Source organism: Homarus americanus, unplaced genomic scaffold (assembly GCF_018991925.1).
Source record: "Homarus americanus isolate GMGI-L3 unplaced genomic scaffold, GMGI_Hamer_2.0 scaffold21314, whole genome shotgun sequence".
NCBI classification, from domain to species: Eukaryota; Metazoa; Arthropoda; class Malacostraca; order Decapoda; family Nephropidae; genus Homarus; species Homarus americanus.
Window position 1 is genome coordinate 1,934,137 of NW_024720811.1, and position 23,192 is coordinate 1,957,328.

At 40.9% G+C, this 23,192-nt stretch overlaps 1 protein-coding gene across 4 annotated transcripts in view; it reads right to left on the reverse strand.

Annotated features, from left to right (window-relative positions):
- LOC121861215 (ceramide glucosyltransferase-like) overlaps window positions 1–23,192 on the reverse strand; it is a 63,064-nt gene that overhangs the window by 34,930 nt on the left and 4,942 nt on the right. For 2 of the 4 annotated variants that reach the window (XM_042358848.1, XM_042358847.1), the window contains exon 2: window positions 591–2,693. In XM_042358848.1, coding sequence (XP_042214782.1) covers window positions 591–1,021 — 431 coding nt within the window. In that variant the 5' untranslated portion in view covers window positions 1,022–2,693. Of the gene's footprint in view, window positions 1–590; window positions 2,694–21,301; window positions 21,709–23,192 lie in introns of those variants that run through there. The other 2 variants (XM_042358845.1, XM_042358849.1) reach the window with 2 other exon arrangements.

The window sequence follows — 23,192 nt, forward strand, 5'->3', positions numbered from 1 at the left end:
CAAGCTTAAGACACAAGTTTAAGCTGACTGTAACAAACATAACACAAGTATAAGCTGACTGTAGCAAACATAACACAAGTATAAGCTGACTGTAACAAACATAACACAAGTATAAGCTGACTGTAACAAGCTTAAGACACAAGGTTAAGCTGAAGCTGTAACAAACATAACACAAGTATAAGCTGACTGTAACAAACATAACACAAGTATAAGCCCCGGCTGTAACAAGCTTAAAGAGACAAGGTTACACAAATACCACACTCAGTTTACACAAAATACTCTATATGAATCTGTACCCGGTTTGTTTTACTATTACGTAATTGAGTGTTGTGAGGGTGCAACGGATACCTCATAACTGGCCTTCAGCGACGAGAGAGAGATTGTGTGTCATCAGCCCATCCTCTAGTTTAAAGAAGTGGACGGACGGAGGGTTACGCGCACGCACACACGGCTCATCAAGGAGGAGCTGCCTTGGCACGCGCACATCATCAGCCCCACTTACATGCACCATCACTACTAAGTGGCGTGAAATTCCGGAGAAAATTGTTGTCTCACGCACACACACACACACACACACACACACGACTCACCCGTAGATGATGCCTATGAGATGAACCACCCAGAAGACGGACCAGAACACCAGGATGGCGGAGGCGATCATCACCTTGTACACCTGCACCTCCGTCATGGTTACGCCCCTCTCACCGGGGTCCTCCTGGGACCCCTCGGCCGGATCTAGAGCGGGTGGCGCCTCACCCACGTCCCTGGACGGAGGATAGTCGGCAGAGGAGAGGAAGGGCGAGGAAAAGGAAAGGGGGGATGAGGAAGGTGTGGTGGTGGTGGGGTTAGCGTTGGGGAAATTATGGTGGGCGGCGGTGGAGAGAATGAGGAGAACGCCCACGTTCCACGCCCACGCCCACGACTGGTAGCGGGAGACGCTGCTGACGCTGCCCCTCAGGAACACCCAGAGCCAATCCTTCTGTGATAACCAGGCTCCCACGCGGCGCCCGGGCCTCAACATCGAACTGGCCACCAACGACCCGGAGAGAGGTGACGGCCTGGGTAGTGGTGGCGGCCTGTCACGGGTAACCCACTCACTTGCTTCCGCAAACTCACACCTTTGTTCCCGGGCCTTAATTACCGTTCACCTGCCGTTTCAACAGGTGTATAATCCTTCTCCTCACAAACTCTTCTTTAATAAACACTATATCAACTTAATGTTGTTTTACTACAGTCTTCTGTTACACCAGTACTAAAGTATATTTTTTTCTACCTAACCTCGACTGTACAAAAATATATTTTTTTTTTCTCCTCTAGTGTCAGTCTATTGTCGTCGTTATTATTATTTTTTCTATATTTACGAGCTTCAGGTCCCGATTTATGTTTATAGTTAAAGTAAATTTTTTTTCTTGTTTTCTTTTCAAATCACAATATCTCTTTTATTTATTTTGGTTTCAACGAGAGATTCATGTAATACTTTAAGTGAGCGAGAAGTGACAAAGGTTCAACCACACTTCCAAATAAAACAAGGGTTCAATATCACTTCAAAAAGGTGGCGTTCGTTTTCTTCAATTTCACTGCAGACGACACAGTTACCGCAACCACACTTCACTAGAGATCTTCAGAACCCCCAAAACTCCTTCGTGTTTTTGCTGTAAACTTGGCCATAATTACTGACAGTATCACTCAACTTGTCGGAATAAATATTTCCCACTGTAAGGTTCAACTTTGATAATGACTCGGGGAAGGGTTCAAAAAGCAACACTGTGGTTCATTTGGGTTACTTTGAGATCTTTTTTTTAAGGTTCCACTGCACAAAGGTTCTGAACACGAATGAAAGAGTAAGTTCCAAAGTTCAATTGGTTAGGGAAAGTTCAAGATAGTCCAGGGTATGGATGGAAAGGATTCAAACATCACTAAAGGTTCAAACACATCACCAAGGGTTCACAAAGAGCCTCTGATCCTCACATTCTCCACGGCTCAGGGGTTCACTTACACAAAACAAGACACAAACAAACAAAAACTTAAGAAATTTGTCCTAAGGGTTCAGTCGAGTCAAAGAAAACGAAGCTCAAGTAACTTTCATTTAGAGGGTAAACTAACATAAGACTGAATCAACCTCTACCCATTCACACACACTACTCGCTACAAAATGGACTGTTTCTGTCTGTCTGTCTGTCTGTCTGTCTGTCGCTTAGGAACACGTTAAATCCAGGTCGTTAACAAAGAAAGGGTCAAAACTAAAATGACAAAACACGTGGGAAGGGGTCATACACAAGATGACCTTTCAACACAGGTCAATAAAAGGTCAAACCGGGTAGTCTTCAGAGAAATAAGGAAGAATTAGTTTTAAAAGACTGAGGTGACTTTCAATAAGGAATCAAGTGTGATCAATCCAGGTCGTCCGTACACACATACAAGTCCCAGCAAGGTATTGTAGATTTCCTCTGAGGTTTTCTTTTTCCAGTAAGAAGGAAGATCATACGGTGTATATCTTCTCTTGGTATGGGCGTTCGCAGGCGCTGTGGGCGGGAGAGCGTGGGTAGTAGAGAAGCGACGGGCGTGGGTAACGTGGGTTGGGCGTACGTGGGTTGGGCGTGCGTGGGTAACGTGGGTGTAGGGGGGTGGTGTAACGCTAATGTCACACAAGTGCTTCGTCTCGTCCTCTTTGATGCCTCCACCCCCAAGATGACCTGGGAAAAAAAATAATAAAAATAATAATAATAACAATAAAATAATAATAATAATAAAAATAATAATAATAATAATAATAATAATAAAAAAATAATAATAATAAAAATAAATCACCACCTGTCCCTCACAATAACACCAGCAGCACCTCGCGACAGTAGCACCCTGGAGACGCCCTTAATACTGACACATAAAGAGTTGTGTTCACTAGTGACGCCTTAAGAAGAGATAAGGGGAACCACTTCACTGGAGGAGTAAATGAGGGGTGAGAGGGGGGGCTGGAGGAGAGAGGGGGGGCTGGAGGGGTGAGAGGTAAGGAAGAGAGGGGTAGAGGAGGGGTAAGAGGGAAAGGGTTAAATGGAGGGCTGATTAATGAGGGCTAGAAGGGATGATTAATGAGGGCTAGAAGGGACGATTACGGAGGGCTGATTAATGAGGGCTAGAAGGGATGATTACGGAGGGCTGATTAATGAGGGCTAGGAGGGATGATTAATGAGGGCTAGGAGGGATGATTAATGAGGGCTAGAAGGGATGATTACGGAGGGCTGATTAATGAGGGCTAGGAGGAAGAGCTATAAGATACACGAGCTTGCTTCACCTCTCACACCAGGTACTCCATGCTCTCCTTTCTGGCACGGTAAGAGGCCAAACAGGAGCCGACTTAGCTAACCCCTACAGGAATTCTCTCTTAGCTATCTTAGAAGAGTTGATTCCTTTATTTATTCCACTTACTTGTCTATGAAAACCACGATAACACACACACACAGTCAGACCAAGCCAACCAATTTAATTAGTCCTTGTAATTTATCAAATAAAACAGCGTCTTCCAGCCCCCCCTCCCCTCCCCCCCGGTCTGTCAGTCTGTTTATCAGCCAGCTTGCCTGTCACTGAAGGCAAGCCCCCAACACACACACACACACACACACACACACACACACCTGTTCAATAATTCACTCAAGGTTATTCATAATTCAATAAATCTTAAAGTAAACCTCCCGAGTGAATTAATAATCTACCTAGGTTATACAGTATTCACTACATTTACGATAGATAAATAATGTCCGTGTGTTTATTCTTAATTTAGTCTACATCATTACCATATTTGTTCATTGTTATTATCTTTAAATTATCTCTGTTAATTACCTGTTTTAATTATATCACGAAGTTGTTCCCATTTATCTCTGCATTTATCATGTTAATTCATTTACTTCTCCGTATTTTGTTTCATTATTTATCTTCTGTTGCCAAGTGTTTAGTCTGATTCGTATTCATTTATTCCACACATGCGCGCACACACACACACTATCTCACCTTAGGACACAGAATGGGTAATATTGACATTCCTGACTCATGTTAACCTAGCCCCAGTATTAGCTTATCAATGAAGTGTTGGGCAGCTTACAAGACGACGGGGTGTATTCGACTCGACCTTATCAAGAGTGTGTGTGTATGTGTGTGTGTGTGTGTGCTACAGTTAATCTATCCTTTATCCTAATCTACGGTCACTATCTCCAGCTTTCACTTATTTTTTTTTCGAGTGTCGAGTTTATTTCTATCTCCCTGAAACTTGGCTTAATGTTTACAGTAATGGTGATCCGGGTCATAAGGTATTGGGCAGGTCAACATTTTTATTCTTGTTCTATTCTAGTGATATCTGTTGGTGTTAACTCATGTGCTGTCTGTAAGTTTGTGGAAAGTTTTGGAGTATATCCAGACACGCACACACAAGCCTCCACAATCATCATTATATTATTATTATTAGACTTTTTTTCTGAAGAACAATCCTCTAAGCTGCTGCGTATAAGCTTGGTCAGGGCCACCACGGTGCTCCTGGCTCTCGGGTCTGTCTCCCTCCCTCTCTCTCTCTATTGGACGCTATCGATCAGCCGATTAATCAAAACGCAAGCAGCACAACGCGCGCCCCACACTACAGGGTACACCTTCCCCACCCCACAAGGCGACAATCTTCAAAACACCGCTCCCTTTAGATTAAGATCATCGGATACATATAACACATTCTCTACTACGATAAATTAAGATAATATATAACCATTTTCATTACAATTAACATTACATGATCTAAATAACGAAATTAACATCGAAGTTTTATACAGCCGAGTCGGTTATAACTTGTAACGAACTCGCTGGCTACTTAGAACTACAAGTATTACTATATAAAGCATTTTTCTACTATTATTTACCAAAGCAAATATACTGAAACTAAAACCACCGAGTCGAGTTAGGAGTGAGACAAGGCGAATTAATTATTATCCATTTAAGTGCTTAACCGACTGTGCAAGTTTGTAGATGGCGCCGTTAACAATATTTAAACTGTCCTCATCGCTTGAAATCATAATCCAACACCACTCCGAGAAATTAAAATAAAATGGAGATGATTTAGAATATATGGAGAAACTATATTAATGTATTTACAGTAAGGATGAAAGCATTAGTCGCTATGGGTTTGGTAGCGATGCATTTTTTTGTTGTTGATAGTAGGGCAGCTTTGGTTTCTTTGAACAGTCGGGTCCAGTCTTTGAACACATTATTGGTTCATGTAGAAAATTATTAAAACCAATACGGGAAAAAAAGGACATAGTGTTCGATTTGTGTGGGTCCCTTCACATGTGGGCATTGGTCTTAATGAAGCAGTAGATATAATAGCAAAAAGCGCCACGGAAAAGGCCGAGATCGACATAATATGTATTATAACTTTGAAACAATTAAGGAACAAATTACGGAAAATACAATCAATATAAGATAATTTCAAAAGGAATGAAATATATGAAAAAAGTGAAACAATGAAACATTACCATCATGTTCTCATCAACACAAATTTTACATATGGGAAAGATAGGAGCAGGTGGAAAGATTGAGTGTATATGAGGTTAAGATTAGGATATAAATATTATTGGGAACTTGCAGCTGAGAGAAGTGAACAGGAGAAAGAATGTAGAGTTTGTAGAACATCCAGATCCCATACCCTGCCACATTATATACTGGAATGCCCATTGCTTAATGTATATAGAAAAGCCCATATAAATAATGTCTCCAGGCAAATAGAATGGACGTTTAAAAATAGGAAAATAAATGAAATATTATATATAGATAGAAATTTTGCATCTAGAATATAACTCTGTACTATAATTGATCATATTAGATATATCTGTATTATGGATGCATGTCCATTCCTGGGGGATGACTTATGTCACTTCATCCCTTCGAGATGTACTTTTTTTTGTGTGTATCTCAATAAACGTATCAACCGTACTAAGGTAGCGTCGTCCAAAGGCTCGGTTATCCAAAAGACTAAGTAGAGGAAACCCGGTATTCTCTCTCTCTAATTCAGTGTTGTCTAAGTATTGGCATTTCTCGTTATAAAAAATACACAATTTAATTTAAAGACTACCACTAACGACCCAACCAACACACACCAGACAATAAGAAACACAAACACACAAAAGACTCACAAATAACAACATATGACCCCCAAACGACAATAAACAACAAAATACGAAGATCAGGTTATAAAGCGCGCGACCTTGCATGTTTAACTGCAAGACGCAACCGCCCATATTGATCTGGCGGACCAACCATATCACTACATAACACGACTAAATCTGGGTCAGTCAGGGAGAGGCCAAGGAACGATAGCGAGGCCGGTCACTCACACACACACAGCTATTTCACAACTACGACACCGTGACACGCGCAAAAATCCCCTTAAACACATGCTCCCTCTCCCCACACACAACCATTTCACAACTACCACACCATTATGCCCTTTGAGAGATCTGATAACGAGGACTGATAAGGTGGATTTAACAAGGCTTCTACAAAGGTTTTTTTTTTTTTTATACAGAGTAACACTTGAAGATTTAGTCAACCTGGTTCATTTCACCTGATTATTAAACACCATAATCCTAACCTAACCCAACTTATGTTCAGGATATAGTACAGTAATATTAATCCACAATTACCATTACTAAACTTTCACACTTGCCAAGATACGAATTCTCATACCACCCCAAGTTAACTTTTTACACTACATAAACAAAATAAATAATATGTAGCAACCCTAATTCCACTCTACAGTATCAACCATTCTTGTGACACAGCCTTAAAGAGCCCGTTGGATACACTGGGGACACATTTGCAGGTCTTGTGTTCCGAGTTATTGACAATTTGCCGAACGACGGGAGGCCCAGTTATTTCAGGAGACTTACAACACACTAAGCGGGAGACGGTACAAACGCTGAGGTATTTTATTATTATTATATACCTGTATTTTTTTAATGAAACTGATGCACAACTTTATCGTATTTGAGATTTTAATAAGGATCACCTGAAGATTACCCCCCCCCACCCAGTTTATTTCACCTAATTAAACACCATAAAGTTGCTTGGGGGGACTAGGTTAGGTTAATTTCCGTTGTAAGATTAAGTTAAGCTAGGTTTGAGTTTGATTATGTTAATCCAGTTAGATTATGTTAGCCCAAGTTAAATTGTGTTGTCTGTTAAATTAGATTATGTTGCGTTTGCGTTTAAGCGGGATTATAAGCTTAAGCTAAAATAAGCTTGAGACCTGGAATACTCATAGCTGGTGACCTGAGGTGTGTGGCGTGCTGAATGCGTTCTATTGGCCGTGTACAGTTCCACCAAAACACCATTGAAGGCTCGTATCATGTTGAGATGATCCCCTCGTAAGGTTAGGTTTTGATCGGACTGAGCAAACCCAGACTAAGCCAGCAGCATTTAACAGATAGGAGCTGAATTTCTAAAGGTCTGGGTTACAACACTAACCCTTTACAAATATAACACTGCCGCTCTCACACAGGGTGGGGGGGGACGTTACTTGAAATTAAAATATGGACGCCATGATCGTAAATTTGTTTAAAAGACCAGTATGGCGATATATATATATATATATATATATATATATATATATATATATATATATATATATATATATATATATATATATACACACACAAACAAACCATATTCCCACTGCAATATCGACGTCATTCTTGTACTATACCTGTTTTAAATGACCAGTTATCCGTTCACACATGACTTGGAGGAAAATATGTGACGCCAGGACCTTTCCAAAGACCGGGGAGGATTGTCTGAATTATAGACGATGGGAGGTGGGTAGGGTGGGGGAGGCATCACAGTATTATAATTTAGTGGCAGTACTTGTTAGTAATCTACACCGGATGCCGCGAGGTACTCTACACGCTAGCCAATGAATACTCACTCCTGGACCCCTTGCTTCACTCCTGCACCACCACACCACTATGACCCCTTGCTTCACTCCTGCACCACCACACCACTATGACCCCTTGCGTCACTCCTGCATCACCACACCACTATGACCCCTTGCTTCACTCCTGCACCACCACACCACTATGACCCCTTGCGTCACTCCTGCATCACCACACCACTATGACCCCTTGCTTCACTCCTGCACCACCACACCATTGAGTTCTATACTATTGACGCTCCACAAACTGTAAATAAATGGTTCGTATACAACTATACACTGTTCTGATACAAGCTAGCAGTTTGTACTCACTGCTACTTTACACACAGAGAAGTTATATTTTATACCTATATATATTTCGATTTATCTTGTGCAATGTCTATATACCCAATAGTGATGATGATAATAATAATAAAACTACAATTATTACTACCACCACCACTAACTAGTACAGCGCAGGAGGTGGGCGCCTCGAACTGGCTAACAACGTTACCAATAAGGGCAAAAGGCTTCATCCATAATAAACAAGAATTCATTGATGTCATTGCTCTAAGGTACGGTAAGCCAGTAGAAGGTTTGCCCCAATGCTTGTGTGGCTCATCTTCCGACATGACCACGCCATGGTGTGCAAGAAAGGGGGCTTCGTATGCATGGGGCATAACGAAGTAAGGGATCTCACAGCAAATTTACTGAAGAAAATCTGCCACGTCATGAGGGAACCGCCCCTCCTTCCATTGGGCGGTGAAAATCTCCGTCACAGGACTTCAAACACATCCAACGAAGCCCGTGTGGACGTCAGTGCTCCAGGATTCTGGACGTGGGGACAGCGAGCCTTCTTTGATATAAGGATTTTTGATTCCGAATCCAGGAAAAAAGTCACAAGAAAAAAATTCACAAGAAAGTCACAGAAAAAAAAAGGCACGAAAAACCTAACCTACGTGCAATGCCTTCAGAACTGACCCCATAGATAAACGAACCAGTAAACGGTAATAAGTTATTTACAAGTGGAAAGTAATTTACAAGTGGAGAGTAATTTACAAGTGGGTCAAGACAACACGCACAAGAATCCCGCCGGGGTAGACAATGCATAAGTAATTGAGAGAGAGAGAGATCCTAGGGGTGTCTGTAGTCAGGCAACACACTCACGTACTCTCCGTTCTGGTACACTCGAAGTTAGCTGGGTGGTCACGAGCACACGCTCACACCCCGTCAGGAAGGTGGTCTCGCGTATACTGTCTCTCTCACTCACTCACTCACACACACACACCCACCCTGTCTGGTAGGTGGACACTAGTCACGCACGCACACAGTCACACGCCGACTGGTATGTGGTCACGCGCACACTGTCACACCCCTAAACAAATGTGGTTTCTCGGAGATGAAAGTAAACAAGTCTTCTATGCTTAGCTGTGTCCATCGTTTTATTTTGAAAGAACATGCAGTAAAAAATTCCTCCTTTGTATTTCCTCTAGCAGGTTTTCCGTCCTGCTTTGTACCGACTAAGTTCGTTTTCGTAAAAATTTCTGTAGTTGACTTTATCCATCCAGTAAAATTGCTGTATTATTAAAGCATACAGTAATGAGACCTTTTACACATGGTACGGTAATAATAATAATATAAAAATAATAATAATATAATAATAATAATATAAAAATAATAATAATAAAATAATATAAAAAGGCTTCACGCCGTTCTCTCTGGCCTAACCATACAAGACTTGCTGTTTCTCATCCCACACTCATCTTACATATATTTGTATTTATTTTTTTACCGAGAGAAAAGGAAGTCAGATGTCATTTTTTTTTACGGACACATTGTATAGAGATAACCTTGTTTCCAGATCACAAGCTAATCTTCCTTTCTGTGGTACTGTGTCTGACAACGCCTGTTCGGACTCTCTTATCTGGGAGGGGTGCTGGTAAGGCGAGGAGAGTGGGGGGTAGGGGCGCTGGCAAGAAGAGGAAAATATGGGGAAGACGGGGAGGGGAGAGATTACGGGGAAGGAAGGGGATGAGATTGGAGGGGGGGGGAGATAAGGGGGTGGGAGATTAGGGAGAGGGGAGGGGAGATAATCTTAACCGTAACATGCTGTCTCCTCCCTGACGTACCCAGTCTTAAGTCTCCCCCAGTTCGTGAGATATCCGCCATGTACGAGTCTCCTGGGGTTCTGGGGTGGGGGTTAGTCTAGTATTTGTAGACTGTGTGTGACTGATAAGCACACTGGTAAAATCACTTGAAGATTAGCCCCCTCATGTTATTCCACCTTAAGATTAACCCCCGAACACTGTCTTAAGAGGGTTAAGTTAGGTTCGATTAGGGTGGTTTAATCTTAAGATGAAATTAATACACAGAAGGGGGGAATAATCTTCACGTGAGCTTGATGACATAAAAGTTACGTCAAAATCTGGATATAAACTCGCCATCCCCCACCAACAGCCACATTCACCCTTCACACGACCATCACTAACTGCAATTTACACATCTACGGTAATAACCTTTAATAAAACAGTCATAATAATTCTCTCATCACTAAAAATTACCAAGCTGCCGTTATATTTCAAAACTTATTTACCACCCCGATGATGGAAACACCACACGAGTTACCAAAACAACAAAATTTACTGCGGTAATTTGGGTAACACCGCTCGGCTTCTTCCTCTCAGCCGAGCTTCTCTCTTACTGTTATTTTGTCCGGTCTAAAACTGTCTGTTAATCTCCCTAAACCTCTCATGTAGGAAAATATCTTATGTATGAAGGAAAGAAATAGAAAGGGAAAAAATGAAGCTCTTTAATGATAGAGACAGACAAGGATTCGGTAGTAGCTTCACACCTAACCTACCCAACCAGTCTCGTCCCTTTAAAATGTCACATCATCTTACTGTTGCCATATATAGCCGCGTCTCGCAGTGGGCAACTGAACACCGTAACAACAGGAATAAGATAAAACTTCCAGCGGATAAATTCTCAATGGGACAAAATTCCAACCTCCCCAAAAAATATCACTGGGTAAAAAATCCTATCAGAGAAAAGTAACACGGGACAAAAGCTCACCCGCTCACTCCCGTCATAAAAAAACTTTCCTCATGACGGACACAATCACACTGCCGCCCGCATGCACCCCCACCCCCTCCCCCGTAAAACACATTTTGTGGGTGCATTTTACAACCGGCCGTCAGTCGCGGCACTCCGTCTCCACAGTTATACACCAGAGGTTTATATTTAACTCTCCCCCAGCTCGTGTCGTCTGTCTGTCAGCGGGTGAATGCATCATCACCTAATATATTTGACTCCCGTAAATAAATAGAAGGATTAGATCACCATTCTTAACGATAATCTAAAGAACTTGCTAACCGTAAAACAACCCGTTATAATTTACAACTCGACAGCCCATCACTTAACAGACCAATGAAATTTACCGTCCGCGTTATGTGTTTACCAGCAACCCTCAACACAAACATGCACAATAAATACATCTTCAAGGTTTGCATCATGCACGGCTTAACAATAATAAACCCAGTGAACAAATGTCAGAAAGTTTTGATTTTTTGCCTATATGATGAGGCTATCGTAGCACAAATAATGTAGTGTTACGCCCCATTACTGTACTAACCGATCGTGTGTCTGGGTAGTGGCGGTTGCTAGGGAAGGAGGGCGGAGCATATTTGAAACGCAAAATAAGATCATTATGAAGTTTAAGTGTGTCAGCTGTCATCATGCAAGTAATTCTGGGTTGTTATCTTTCAGCTCATAATACAAATAATGTATCAAGGTATACTACGCAGCCGTGACCTAATCAAGGGCTATGTATATAAAGTGAGTCACAGGCAGGTGTCGCTTCAAAGCCAAACATACACTTAACCACCTCCAACTCCCATTAATGAACGGTTTCACAAATTCTACGTAACTTTCCACTCAACATGATATTCCACACTAATATAAATTATTGTTGTTTTATTTACATTTATTTCGTTCAAGTGAAGTTGATAGGCAAGTATCAAGGAGACAGACAGGTTAATATTTACTCATCACCACGTATAATGGTCGCCCCTCATGTAACGAGGATGGCCGGCCCAAGGGCCACCGAGGCATGAATTTGTTTACGGTGTAAAAGCTGTCGCCAACACAACAACCACACCCTAAGTTAACGAGTCGCATGACCCTCTGTCAAGGAATAGTCCGAGAAGACCGGACAACTCGCCAACTGCACTGGCTAACCATTACCCCCGGAACACGCTCAGCAAATCGATTAACATCCAGGTCCCCAATTCCTGCTGGGTAGACAGGCAAATGGCGTAAAGAAACTTGCCCGTAGTTTCACCCTGCCCGGGAATCTAACCCGAGTCCTCTCGCTTGCGAGGGGAGGATGCTGTGACCATTACACCACAGGCCGACACAGTATACAGCCTAGCGAATAGCCCGTCATCCTTGCTAACATGAGATCGATTCTTAAGAGGTTCCTACGAATTTTATTTTTTTTTTTTGTACACCGAATTCCCACCAAGGACGAAGATAATCCATTTAAAAGTTGTAACCCTGGAAAGATGCCAAGCCTGTGAGGATTAGTAACGACAGGTGGGATAATAGTTGTGAATGGGAGGTCTTGTGTTAGGATTTTGCACGTCACATTTTTATGCCTTGGGTCTACTGTACTTTGTCCCTGGAGATAACATTGGCTCGTGTTTGATCAGTACACACACACACAAACTTCTTTTGACAAGGTAAACGAAACTAGAGAATTGAACTTACTGTAAATAACGAAAAATATATCCCCCCAAATACTTAGTGTAAAGTAACTCCACCTTACTGTAACAATTCCAATCACTGTAACGGCTCTTGTAATAAACTAACGCATCCAATGATATGCGTCTCATTGTCAGGAACACACCGTAAATTATTCTCACTGCACAGTATACATATACGACAAGAAATGAACACCGGAAAGCGTTATCACAGACGTTCCTCGAGGACAGTGCCCCCCCCCCCCACAAAGCCTAATGCACGAGACTGGCATCCATCCCTCCACCAACGTCACCAAATACAAGTACCTGTACTTGTACACTGAGTGGTGATAACGTAGTGAACACAACTTAACGCAATGGCAGCAAGCATATATAATACTTATCGTAGTTAGTCCAGTGCTATACAGTATAGTATTTGTCTACGCTTCCTACGACACGGCCACTAATTTTTTTGAAACTATCAATTATAATGTAAAATCTTCCTAAATGCATTGCCCTTGTCTCATAAGCATGTAATGTAGTAGTGTTTGTACTGAGTTGAATCGTAACCCATTACTATCATTATTATAAACCGTATACTAGTTGATTCACTTTAATTCTCAATCCTTTCTCAGTATAGTAATGAATGCCTAGTGAAGATTCCTCTACCTCACGTAGCCAAACTTGATTTTCACTAGTTTGCTCAAGGTAAACCTAATTAGGTGTAAACTTGTACGTAAATCCTTCTCTCTAAATAACCTGAACTGTTCTACAATATATAATAAGGTTCGCCTTATCTTAAATAAAGATAATTCATCATATAATAATTTGATCGTTCCCTGGATGCTCATTTTCACGGTATACTTCACTTAGTTAAGTACGTGTGGATATTTCTACTCTGTCTTGCACAACTCTCTCTCTCTCTCTGGGATTTCTGTAATACTTGGTAATGACGATAAAAAAATACCCGTAACGATAAGATAAGGAGTAGACATTTACAAGCATCTGTCATCTACGCTTGAGGACGACTCGATGCAGCTATCAACTCACCCACCACGCTTTGCACTTGTGTGTACAACACTACGTACCTAAGACAAATATCTACCAACACAACACAGGACTAAAGTATGTTCCAAATCAATACACATTAAAGACACATCACCTTGAATAATACACACATATACACCCTTAGTACACACATATCGATAATACAGCCTTAATATTCTATAAAGATGACTAAACATACTTCCGACATTCTCAAACACTGCTTGTGGATCTTTTAAACAGTGTCTTTAAAAAGTCGTCAACATCATCTCTGTTTACACTGATTTTCAAGTTTAACGGTCGAGCATTCTTTAAGGGTCATTGTTATTATTCTCCTCGTAACTGGAAATATGAATAAGCCTCTAAATGGTCGACTTAAACTACGATATGAAGAGGGATTTTCAAACTCCAGAACGTTAACCCGGGTGATGTTAGAAGAAAAAATTAGCTAGATATTTTAAAACGGTAACGTAAATGAATTCTTGAAAGTTGGCTCGTACAGTAAGTTTATTTTTTTCATCGTAACTGGTGATGCAGGCTGGGAAGGCACCTAACTGGCTGACACAAAGATAGAATCTTTTAACTATTTCACGGTAACTGCAAGTGACCGAGGGTAGTTAGGGGTTAAAACCAAAACTCAGATGCTTTATTAACCTTACCCTGAGGCTGGGTTCTGTTCACACAAAATCAAGGTACAAAAAGTTCTCAGCTTCGGGTCATACCATATTAGTCTATAGCTTGTGTTCCGTTGACAATACCTAAGTAATTTTCCATCGAGTAACTTATCATGTTGACTAACAGGAACCGGATATCCTTCATTAAACAGCAGGAGAGAGAGTGATAGCTTATCGGGGCGGAGGTGATTGTTGAGCTGATACCCCCACGGTGCCAGGAGCCGCGGCTATCTCCTTAGGGGCACCGCACACTTTCAAGCTATTTAACTGTTGAATAAAATCGCCAAATGTTAGCTAATATTAAAAAAAGGCCTCCCCGTAGAGAAGGGGTTAAAAAAGAGTAATGTTCCGTAATCTTTAAGACAACCAACGCCTAATTACTTTTAACTGACATTTTTTGTTTACAACTTCAGATAATTTTAAGTAGCATTGTTTCCTCAACTGTTTTAGCGTCTTCATATCGCGTGAATGCAACAGGAGAACGAGTCCCCCGACCAGCTCACGTACAATACACATCCACAAAAAAATAAAGCACAAAATGTATCATAAAAAAAACTCAATAAATCAACCTTTAAGCCATTCACCGCTAACAATCATTTAACTCCCAAATCCATTTCATAAAACAAACGTCACAATTCTTAACCAACATAAATGGCCCGTCTACCCCACCCCCCAACCTTCAGTAACTCTCCATTGGGTAAATTACACAGCTGGTCAGGATTAAGGCATTCGAGCACACGGCGAACTCCGAATACAAAATTGTACCAATACCAAAGGGAGATTTTCCAACCACGAATTCGAGTGTCCCGGTGTGGTGGAAGATGCAAGTCTGTCCCAAATTACGAATCAAGAGGTTTAGTGTGTCCCAGGCCGAGTTGTGTTCATGGCCGTACAAGTGTTAGAAAGTCCCTTGACAATTGGTGTTTACAAAGTCCCTTGATGCTGGTGTTTACAAAGTCCCTTGACGAAGCTTGTCCAGGCGAGATCTACTGGTGATCTGCTCTCCTACTGCACCCATCTTTGGTCATCCTCTCTTAGGGATTATGGATAAACTTTCGTCGTGGCCCTCGACATCTCCAAAGCATTTGACAGGGTATGGCACACGTCTTTGCTTTCTAAATTTCCCTCTTATGGTTTCTCTCTCCCACTTTGTTTTCTAATTTCTAGCTTCCTTGAGAACCTAGCCATGGCAGTTATTGTAAAGGGATCGATCTCTCGCTTTCTCTACCAATAGTGGTGTCCCACAGGGTTCTGTTCTTTCACCTACTATCTTCCTTCTTTTTATCAATGATTTACTTCACACTACAGCTAATTCTATCTATTCTTACGCTGATGATTCTACTCTTCACTCTTCACATTTTCCCCTCCCCCCTAACTCTCAAACTATATTTGTTTCTAGAGCTGATATCATTACTTCTATCAATGCGGATCTGTGCAGCATCTCCGAATGGGGAGGTAGAAACTTGGTTAAATTCAATAGTAATAAAACTCAGTATTTACCAACTACACTTTCTAAATTAGATGATCTCCCACCAATCACATTTCAAGACGCTGTCATTCTGCCAAATTCCTAAAATAGATATGCTAGGCCTCACCATTTCCTCTAATATGTCATGGAAGCCACACATCCACAACATGACTAAAGCTGCCTCCCGAAAGTTGGGAATGCTGTACAGATGCCGTAGCTACTTCACTCCTGAGCAGTTGCTTCAAGAATATAAGGGATTCATTCGTCCTAACTGTTAGATAGGGTGGAATCAAAGGCATTTCGTCTTATTAACTCTCCTTCTTTAGTTGATAATCTTTCTTCACTTTCTCTTCGCCGCAATGTTGCTTCACTCTCTCTCTTTTACAGGTACTTTAACGGGCAATGTTCGGTGGATTTTGCATCCTCCGTACCGCTGGTAAGGCCGTGGGCTCGTAACACACGTCTTGCCCGCGGTGCCCACCGTTTCTCTGTGGCTGTCGGTCACACTAGAATAACCCGTTATAGTAAATCCTTCTTTCCTCACACAGCCAAACGGTGGAATGCTCTGCCTTCTGTGTTTCCATACTTATAAAATGTCTCGCTTTAAAAAGTTGGTTTTCCGGCATCTTCGTGGTGTAGATTAACACAGTATAACCCTTTTCTTATCTAAGTTCGACCTGTGCCCGGGTGGACTAATCCCCCCCCCCCAAAAAAAAAACCGGTAAGGTTATGCAGGTTTGTACACATAAATAAATATTGAGTGAATATATTGATGTATGTAAATATAAACACACACACACACACACACACATAAAAACCAGAGAAAAGTCTAACAGCCATAAAAAACAAAATTAAGGGCAGCCAAAACCAGCCGTATTGTACAAGGATTCATCCCTAGGTTAGTTAGTTAATGACCTGACCTAACCTGACCTGGGTGCCTTATTTTTTACCTTATCTAACCAAATGGGAAGTAGACAGACTGGAATGTGTTACGTTACCATGCGAACATAGCGACACCCCCCCCCTACTCTCTGCAGTCACCAGACACAGTTCCGTGCTTTATATGTCTGCCAATAAAAAAAGATGGTGTTCCCCCCTCCACCCATGCATGTCTAGACACAGTAAACCAGAGCCGGGAGTGAGGGGGGAGTGAAGGGGTAATCGGCAAGAACGACGCCAACGTGTGCGCCTAACCTCGTGCTGACGGGGGGGACACACACACACAACGTTCCCTCAATGTGTCGATCTCTAGTCCTTACCACTTATATATCACTATTTTATGCATCGTTTATACCCTAATTACCCGTGTGTGTGTGTGTGTGTGTGTACTTAAACATGGTCTTTGCCTTGTATCGTATCCTCTTCGTCATTACGGTAGCTTAGTTAAAATCGTTAAGGTTTAGTGCGGTTAAGTCAATCAGTTAGGTCAGGTCGGTAATTTAGGCTTAAAGTATTAATTATAAAGTCATTAGCTTAGGTCAGGTTAAGTGAGGTCGTTCGCTGAGGTGAGGTCACTTAACTCAGGGATGGGTCATTAGGTTAAGTTTGGTCAATGTATATTAGGCTACGAGCAAGTCACGGTTAAAGATGGTTCAGGTCGGTCTCTCTCTCTCTCTCTCTCTGGCAATATACAGGTATCAACTTAAGAACTGACGAACATATCTTAGGACGGCGAAAAGGCCAAGACGAATAAAAAAGTACAAAAAAAAATTACAAAATCAACAAAATCATCAGTAGCCCAAAAGTCGTATATATATATATATATATATCCCTAATTTGACCCAAGGTAAGGTTAAGTTAAATTAGATTATGTATTTTACCTACCCATCTGCTGTTAAAAGAGAGACTAATGTTATGTAGGTGTTCATATGTTGGTCACAGCTCAGGATATGACATACTCCTCAGGGGCAAACATAAATAGTCTTTTAGGGTGTTATTTACATATCCACTGTGTGTGTGTGTGTGTGTTTTGGTATCCGGCCTCACAATGTAATATATAAACACCCTGAGAATAATACATGTAAACTAACTTAACCCAAAGTAATTCATTTCCTATTTAGTTCAACGTGGACAGCTCATATGCCTTTCCTGGACATACATGATACACTACAGGCTTCGATACTATAAAACAAGACAGGCAGGCCAATAGGGGGAATAAGGGTGTCTTTTAAGTCATCAACCTAAGAGGCATTTTCACCGCATATACTAATACCAGCCTTTGTGAATCCGTACTCAACAACCGCAAAATAACCGCCACGTCATCAGTCGAGTTTCCACAGTTCCACAATAACAATCAACTCCACACGACAAGTCCAACACAGTTTAGTGGGTGTCTCAATGAGTTTTAGGACCCTGGTCTGCCCATTTAATATCCAAACCCACATCAACAGTATCTCTCTAACAAGCCTAGTTTTCGCATCAAGGTCAGTGTCATTTAGTCATTCTTTTTTTTCTACTTCCTGTATATTTATGTTAGGGAGTGATAGAGAAAAGTTGCCAAAACCGACCGTAATGTGAATGTCCGACTACAAGACACGTTAGTCAGTCAGTATTTTATCGTTCTTAACCCTGACGAACTGACATAATCTAACGTGACCTCGGGTAGGTTTTGTCAGGGTAGAACGAAGCTGTTTACGTGGTTAGGTTGTAAATTTACTTCTTTATTTACATTCACATAAATAGCTTAATTTCGTGCATATCGTTGTAACACACAAAACTAATCTAACAACCAATTGGCCAAAACGACAAATGATTATACTTGGCAATTTTCACATTCGTAGTCTTCTCTCGCCAGCTTCATAACTTAACCCAATTAACAAGATTCACAAAGTATGAGGCCTTCCTATAATAACCTCACATCCCTGGATTCTAATTACTCTCACAGTTAACACACACTGCTTCCACAAAGTCATGGTACAGTATATATCCTGTACATTGCAATGTGTGTAGTTTGCTGTTTCACTAAGTATATGATCTTGGAGAGCGAGAAATAAACTTAAGTGTGCTTGCTGTGGTTCTATCTACAACAGTCTAGTTTGCATGTTCAAGCAACTGATAACGCATCTTGATAACTGGCCTGTAAACTGTGTACGTGGTCTATGTACTGTACTTGGGTAACCGATCTATATATCGTATTTAAGAACATGATCCATGTAAGTTGATAAAATGACCCGATTTATTCTTAACTTAACAGTCTCTTGAACCAATAACAATTACCAGCCACAGGCACGAAGGATACACCAAATAAATTCAAATTTATAAAAGGAAACTTATCAAATTCCGTTTAATTAAAAAGACACCGGTTTCCAAAACAATAAAACACTTCGTCTGTTAAATTCGAAAAGCTGTATGCTATTTGTCGATCTTAATCAAAGTAAGTTAATATGTCAAACTATTTCGGCAATGTCTTATTTCAGGGCTCTTCCTTATCCGAGGTTCCAAAGGTCTGAGGTGTGGAGTGACAGGTAACGAGTGAAAGGGAAACAAGTGCTTAAACACACCAGAAGGTTTTACATTTATAAAAAAAAAAAAAAAAAAAAGCTTCTGAACAAAAATCGCCGAAAAAACTCTAATGGTGACTTCCGTAAACTATGGACATTGACATCATTCTTACGTTGGCAGATGACATTCGACTCTTGCAATCCAGTCTAGTGATGTAACCGACTGATTGTGAATTTACCAAGGTTATTATTTACCCACAGTGTTTACAAAGTTTCTTGACCTTTGTGTTGACAGTCAGTCCATTGAGAGAAATAAAACATCATGAACTTGGTCGTGTACATTTATACGCCATCCGTTTCTGTACCTAACTGTTTTCTTCACCACATCCGCTGTGACTAAGGGCTGATGGAATTACAAAGAAAACATAACGGTGGTAAATTATGTATTCTTGACCACTTCCCCCTACACGTGTACCGACGTCAAAGCAGACAATGTGAAGGATACAGTCATGTGCTGAAAATATTGGAGTAGGCCTATGCATTGCCAAGTTCTGGATGTGTCATGTCCTCTTGGAGTTTGGGGCCGAACATACAAACATCCAGAGTATGTACAGTATGTGTTATCTGTTGTCAATATCTAAACTCAAACAGCATCACTGAGTCACATTATGTAAACTTCCATACAGCTTGTTCGCGCTGTTTGCTGCCAACGACTAAATCTGTCCTAATTTTTCCTCTCGTTACCGTAACGACTAAGAATATCCAAAATTACACGTCCACTAAATATAACAATATCTTCCAAAGTAGAGTATTAATACTTATGGCCTGTGATTCAGTAACCCCCCATAGGAACAACTACTGTAGGTAAAGGCAGTGTGAGTGATAAGTGCCCTGCCTCCAACCCTCCAATCCCTGGTGACCAAAATCTGAAACTGCGGACCAATCACAAATCTGAGCCCGGGTTATAAAGCAGACTGGTGGTAAGAGTTCCCATGGGCACATATGATACGAACTAGTCACGTTAGGAAGTAAATCACGTTGGTATAATTATGACCATGTTCACTACCTGGTAAGAAATTATAAACCCTATGATGAATTTCTCGAACGTTCGCACGGTGATTTTAACCCCTATCTGGAACCGAAGCACAGTACTTGTTCTAACCCACACATCAACGCCCCAAAAATAACTTACAAATTACTGCGTTACAATTAGATACCTTCACTTACACTAAAACAGTAGACAAAATGAACACACCAAATATTTTGTAAAAACTGTATCTACATTTTATCTGATGTTGGAAGAACGTAAGTAGTTTAGCCAAATCGGTGTAATTTTGATTATCTTTATCGTCACTAGTCAATTATGTGGTCATTATTTATCCAGTAATCTGTGAATCTAGAGCTCATCCTATAATACGGAGAAAAATTTACCTGATGTAATGAATACTAACCAAATGTTACTACTTCACCAGATATGAGTGGTCGTCACAATTGGCAATGCAGAGAACCAGAAACTGACTTTAGTAAATTATTATTGTTTTAATTTGTATAGTTAATAGTCAATACAAATGAACGTTCTTAGTTGAAAAGGAAATACCTGAAAAGTTTCCTAACTTAGTTTCTGGTGAATTAACTGCTATTTCTTCCCCGACAACATTGGGAGGACACAAACAATATACTGTACAAATAGAATACTCAAACAATAATTATCCGTTGGTAATTATTTTTATGCGAATATTTCCCGCTGAAACGGAGTCTTTTTTTTTTTAGATTACTACACTAATATATTTGTCAACACAACAAAACGACACAAGTAATATAATGGTCTTGTGGCAGTAGAAGACATGAATAGTTCAAACAATACAACTGGTTCATAATACAGGATTGCGATCATTGCGCCATGCTACAAAGGATTTTTTTTTGAAGTGTATTGAAACACCCTTGACGCAGGTATCCCCGGAAACACACTACTATGTCAAATCCTCTCCCACACTGCTCACCTCTCCACGGCCAGGCAGACGACGACAGTGTTCCACTCCTCCTCCTCCAACAACGACACACACATGGTTAACTTAGGCTCCCAACACCACAACCATGCTCGGTAGGAAGATATACACTGCTGCTGCTGCTAACAATTTCCTCCTTCCACCTTCTGCATCCTCACTTCACCACGCGCAACTTAAGAGTCACTTGTTTTTAATGCCACCAATGTTACCTCTTTCCTTGTTCTCTCACTGTTGTTTCCTCGTTACGTGGAGGTTTGAGATGCAACGTGAATCACTGTCAGTTACGCTAATTGCCTGCACCGCCTTGTACTTTAATGAGACGACACTAGTCATATAAGCTGACAGGGAGAGATTCAACACCTCCCCACACTGCTGGCCACGGCGTTACTGAGGCGAGGTTTAGCTGATGGCCGGGCTGGCTTGCCTCCCTTCCCTGCCCCTCACTGACAACACCTAAGCTGCCATGTTGCCTTTTGTCATACACAATATGTACATTTCCAAATAATTTTATCATCATACACTATTACAGCAACAATTGTTAGCGAGTACTGACTATGAAAAACTTCCCAATACCATCCACAAGAACAAAATAATCCAAATAAACCTTATTTTGACAACGCTACGCCGGTAGAGATGCCATCTGCCGCCAGAAAGTTAATTATTACAAGAATTCGCGCCGGTTATTACATCTTTTTTCAATAAATTAACTAATGTTTAAGAAACATAAGTTCATTTGAAAAGCATCGCCTAGTAATTCGTAACGTAGGTAGTTGAGAAGAGCTTTTGAGACGATTTTAGGAAGCGGTCGATAATACTGAAGGAGAGCGCCTGCGTGAGTCACTGGGGTATCATCCCGCGTGCCATTTAAATTCTAGGAACCTGTGATGTAAGACCTAAGTGATATATATATATAATGTATCACCAAGGAACGAAGAAGTCACACGTCTTCTACTGTATTCTTCAACTATTTAATGACGTAAACACCAATGAAACAGACTAGCGATAGTTATGCAAGACTCCTCGAGATAACAAAAAATTTCAGTCTTAATGAATTATCCTACTTACATCCTGGAATTTATATCCTACTTATATCCTGGAATTTATCACCCTCAAGACAGCTGAAACTAAGAGTGCAACACAATTCTAGAGGCATCGCATTCTTTAGACCTACAGTGTCAGGGTGAAATTATCCAAGATAAATATTCAGTAAAATCGCCATAATTATAAGTTTACTTGATTTAGCATAATATATAAAAATAAATAATAATAATAATAATAATGAGTAATAATAGTAATAACAAACGTAATAAGAGTAATAGGATTAATAATAGTAAGAATAAAAGCAGAATTCTTTTCCATAATTGTGGTTGACGAATGAGATAGTTATTGATAATAGGAAACTGGTAGATGACGGTGGTGGGTACTTGTGGTAGGTGACTGTGGTATAGGTACTTGTGATAAGATTCAGAACACGGGATTAAATCATGGTATCGGTAACGTAACCCCTTTGTAGACGCATTCAGTGTAGTGCCGTGAGGTAAGTAAGCTGATGCACCGGCAGCCAAGACACGGCCGAGGCTTAAGCTGGTATGTCTCGGAACTAAGTGACCGACTGTGTAAAGTTATGATCGCTTAAGTGTGCCTAGATAGATAGAATAAGCTTAGTTAGTGTGTGTGTGTGTGTGTGTATGAGAGAGAGAGAGAGAGAGAGAGAGAGAGAGATAAGATAAGGTACAGTTTTCGTAGAGATAGCATTGTGACCATCCTCACCTCACTCCCTGTAGAATGTAGAGGATAGATGAGGGTAGGGAGGTGAGTGAGAGAGAGAGAGAGAGAGAGAGAGAGAGAGAGAGAGAGAGAGAGAGAGAGAGAGAGTGTGACCCCA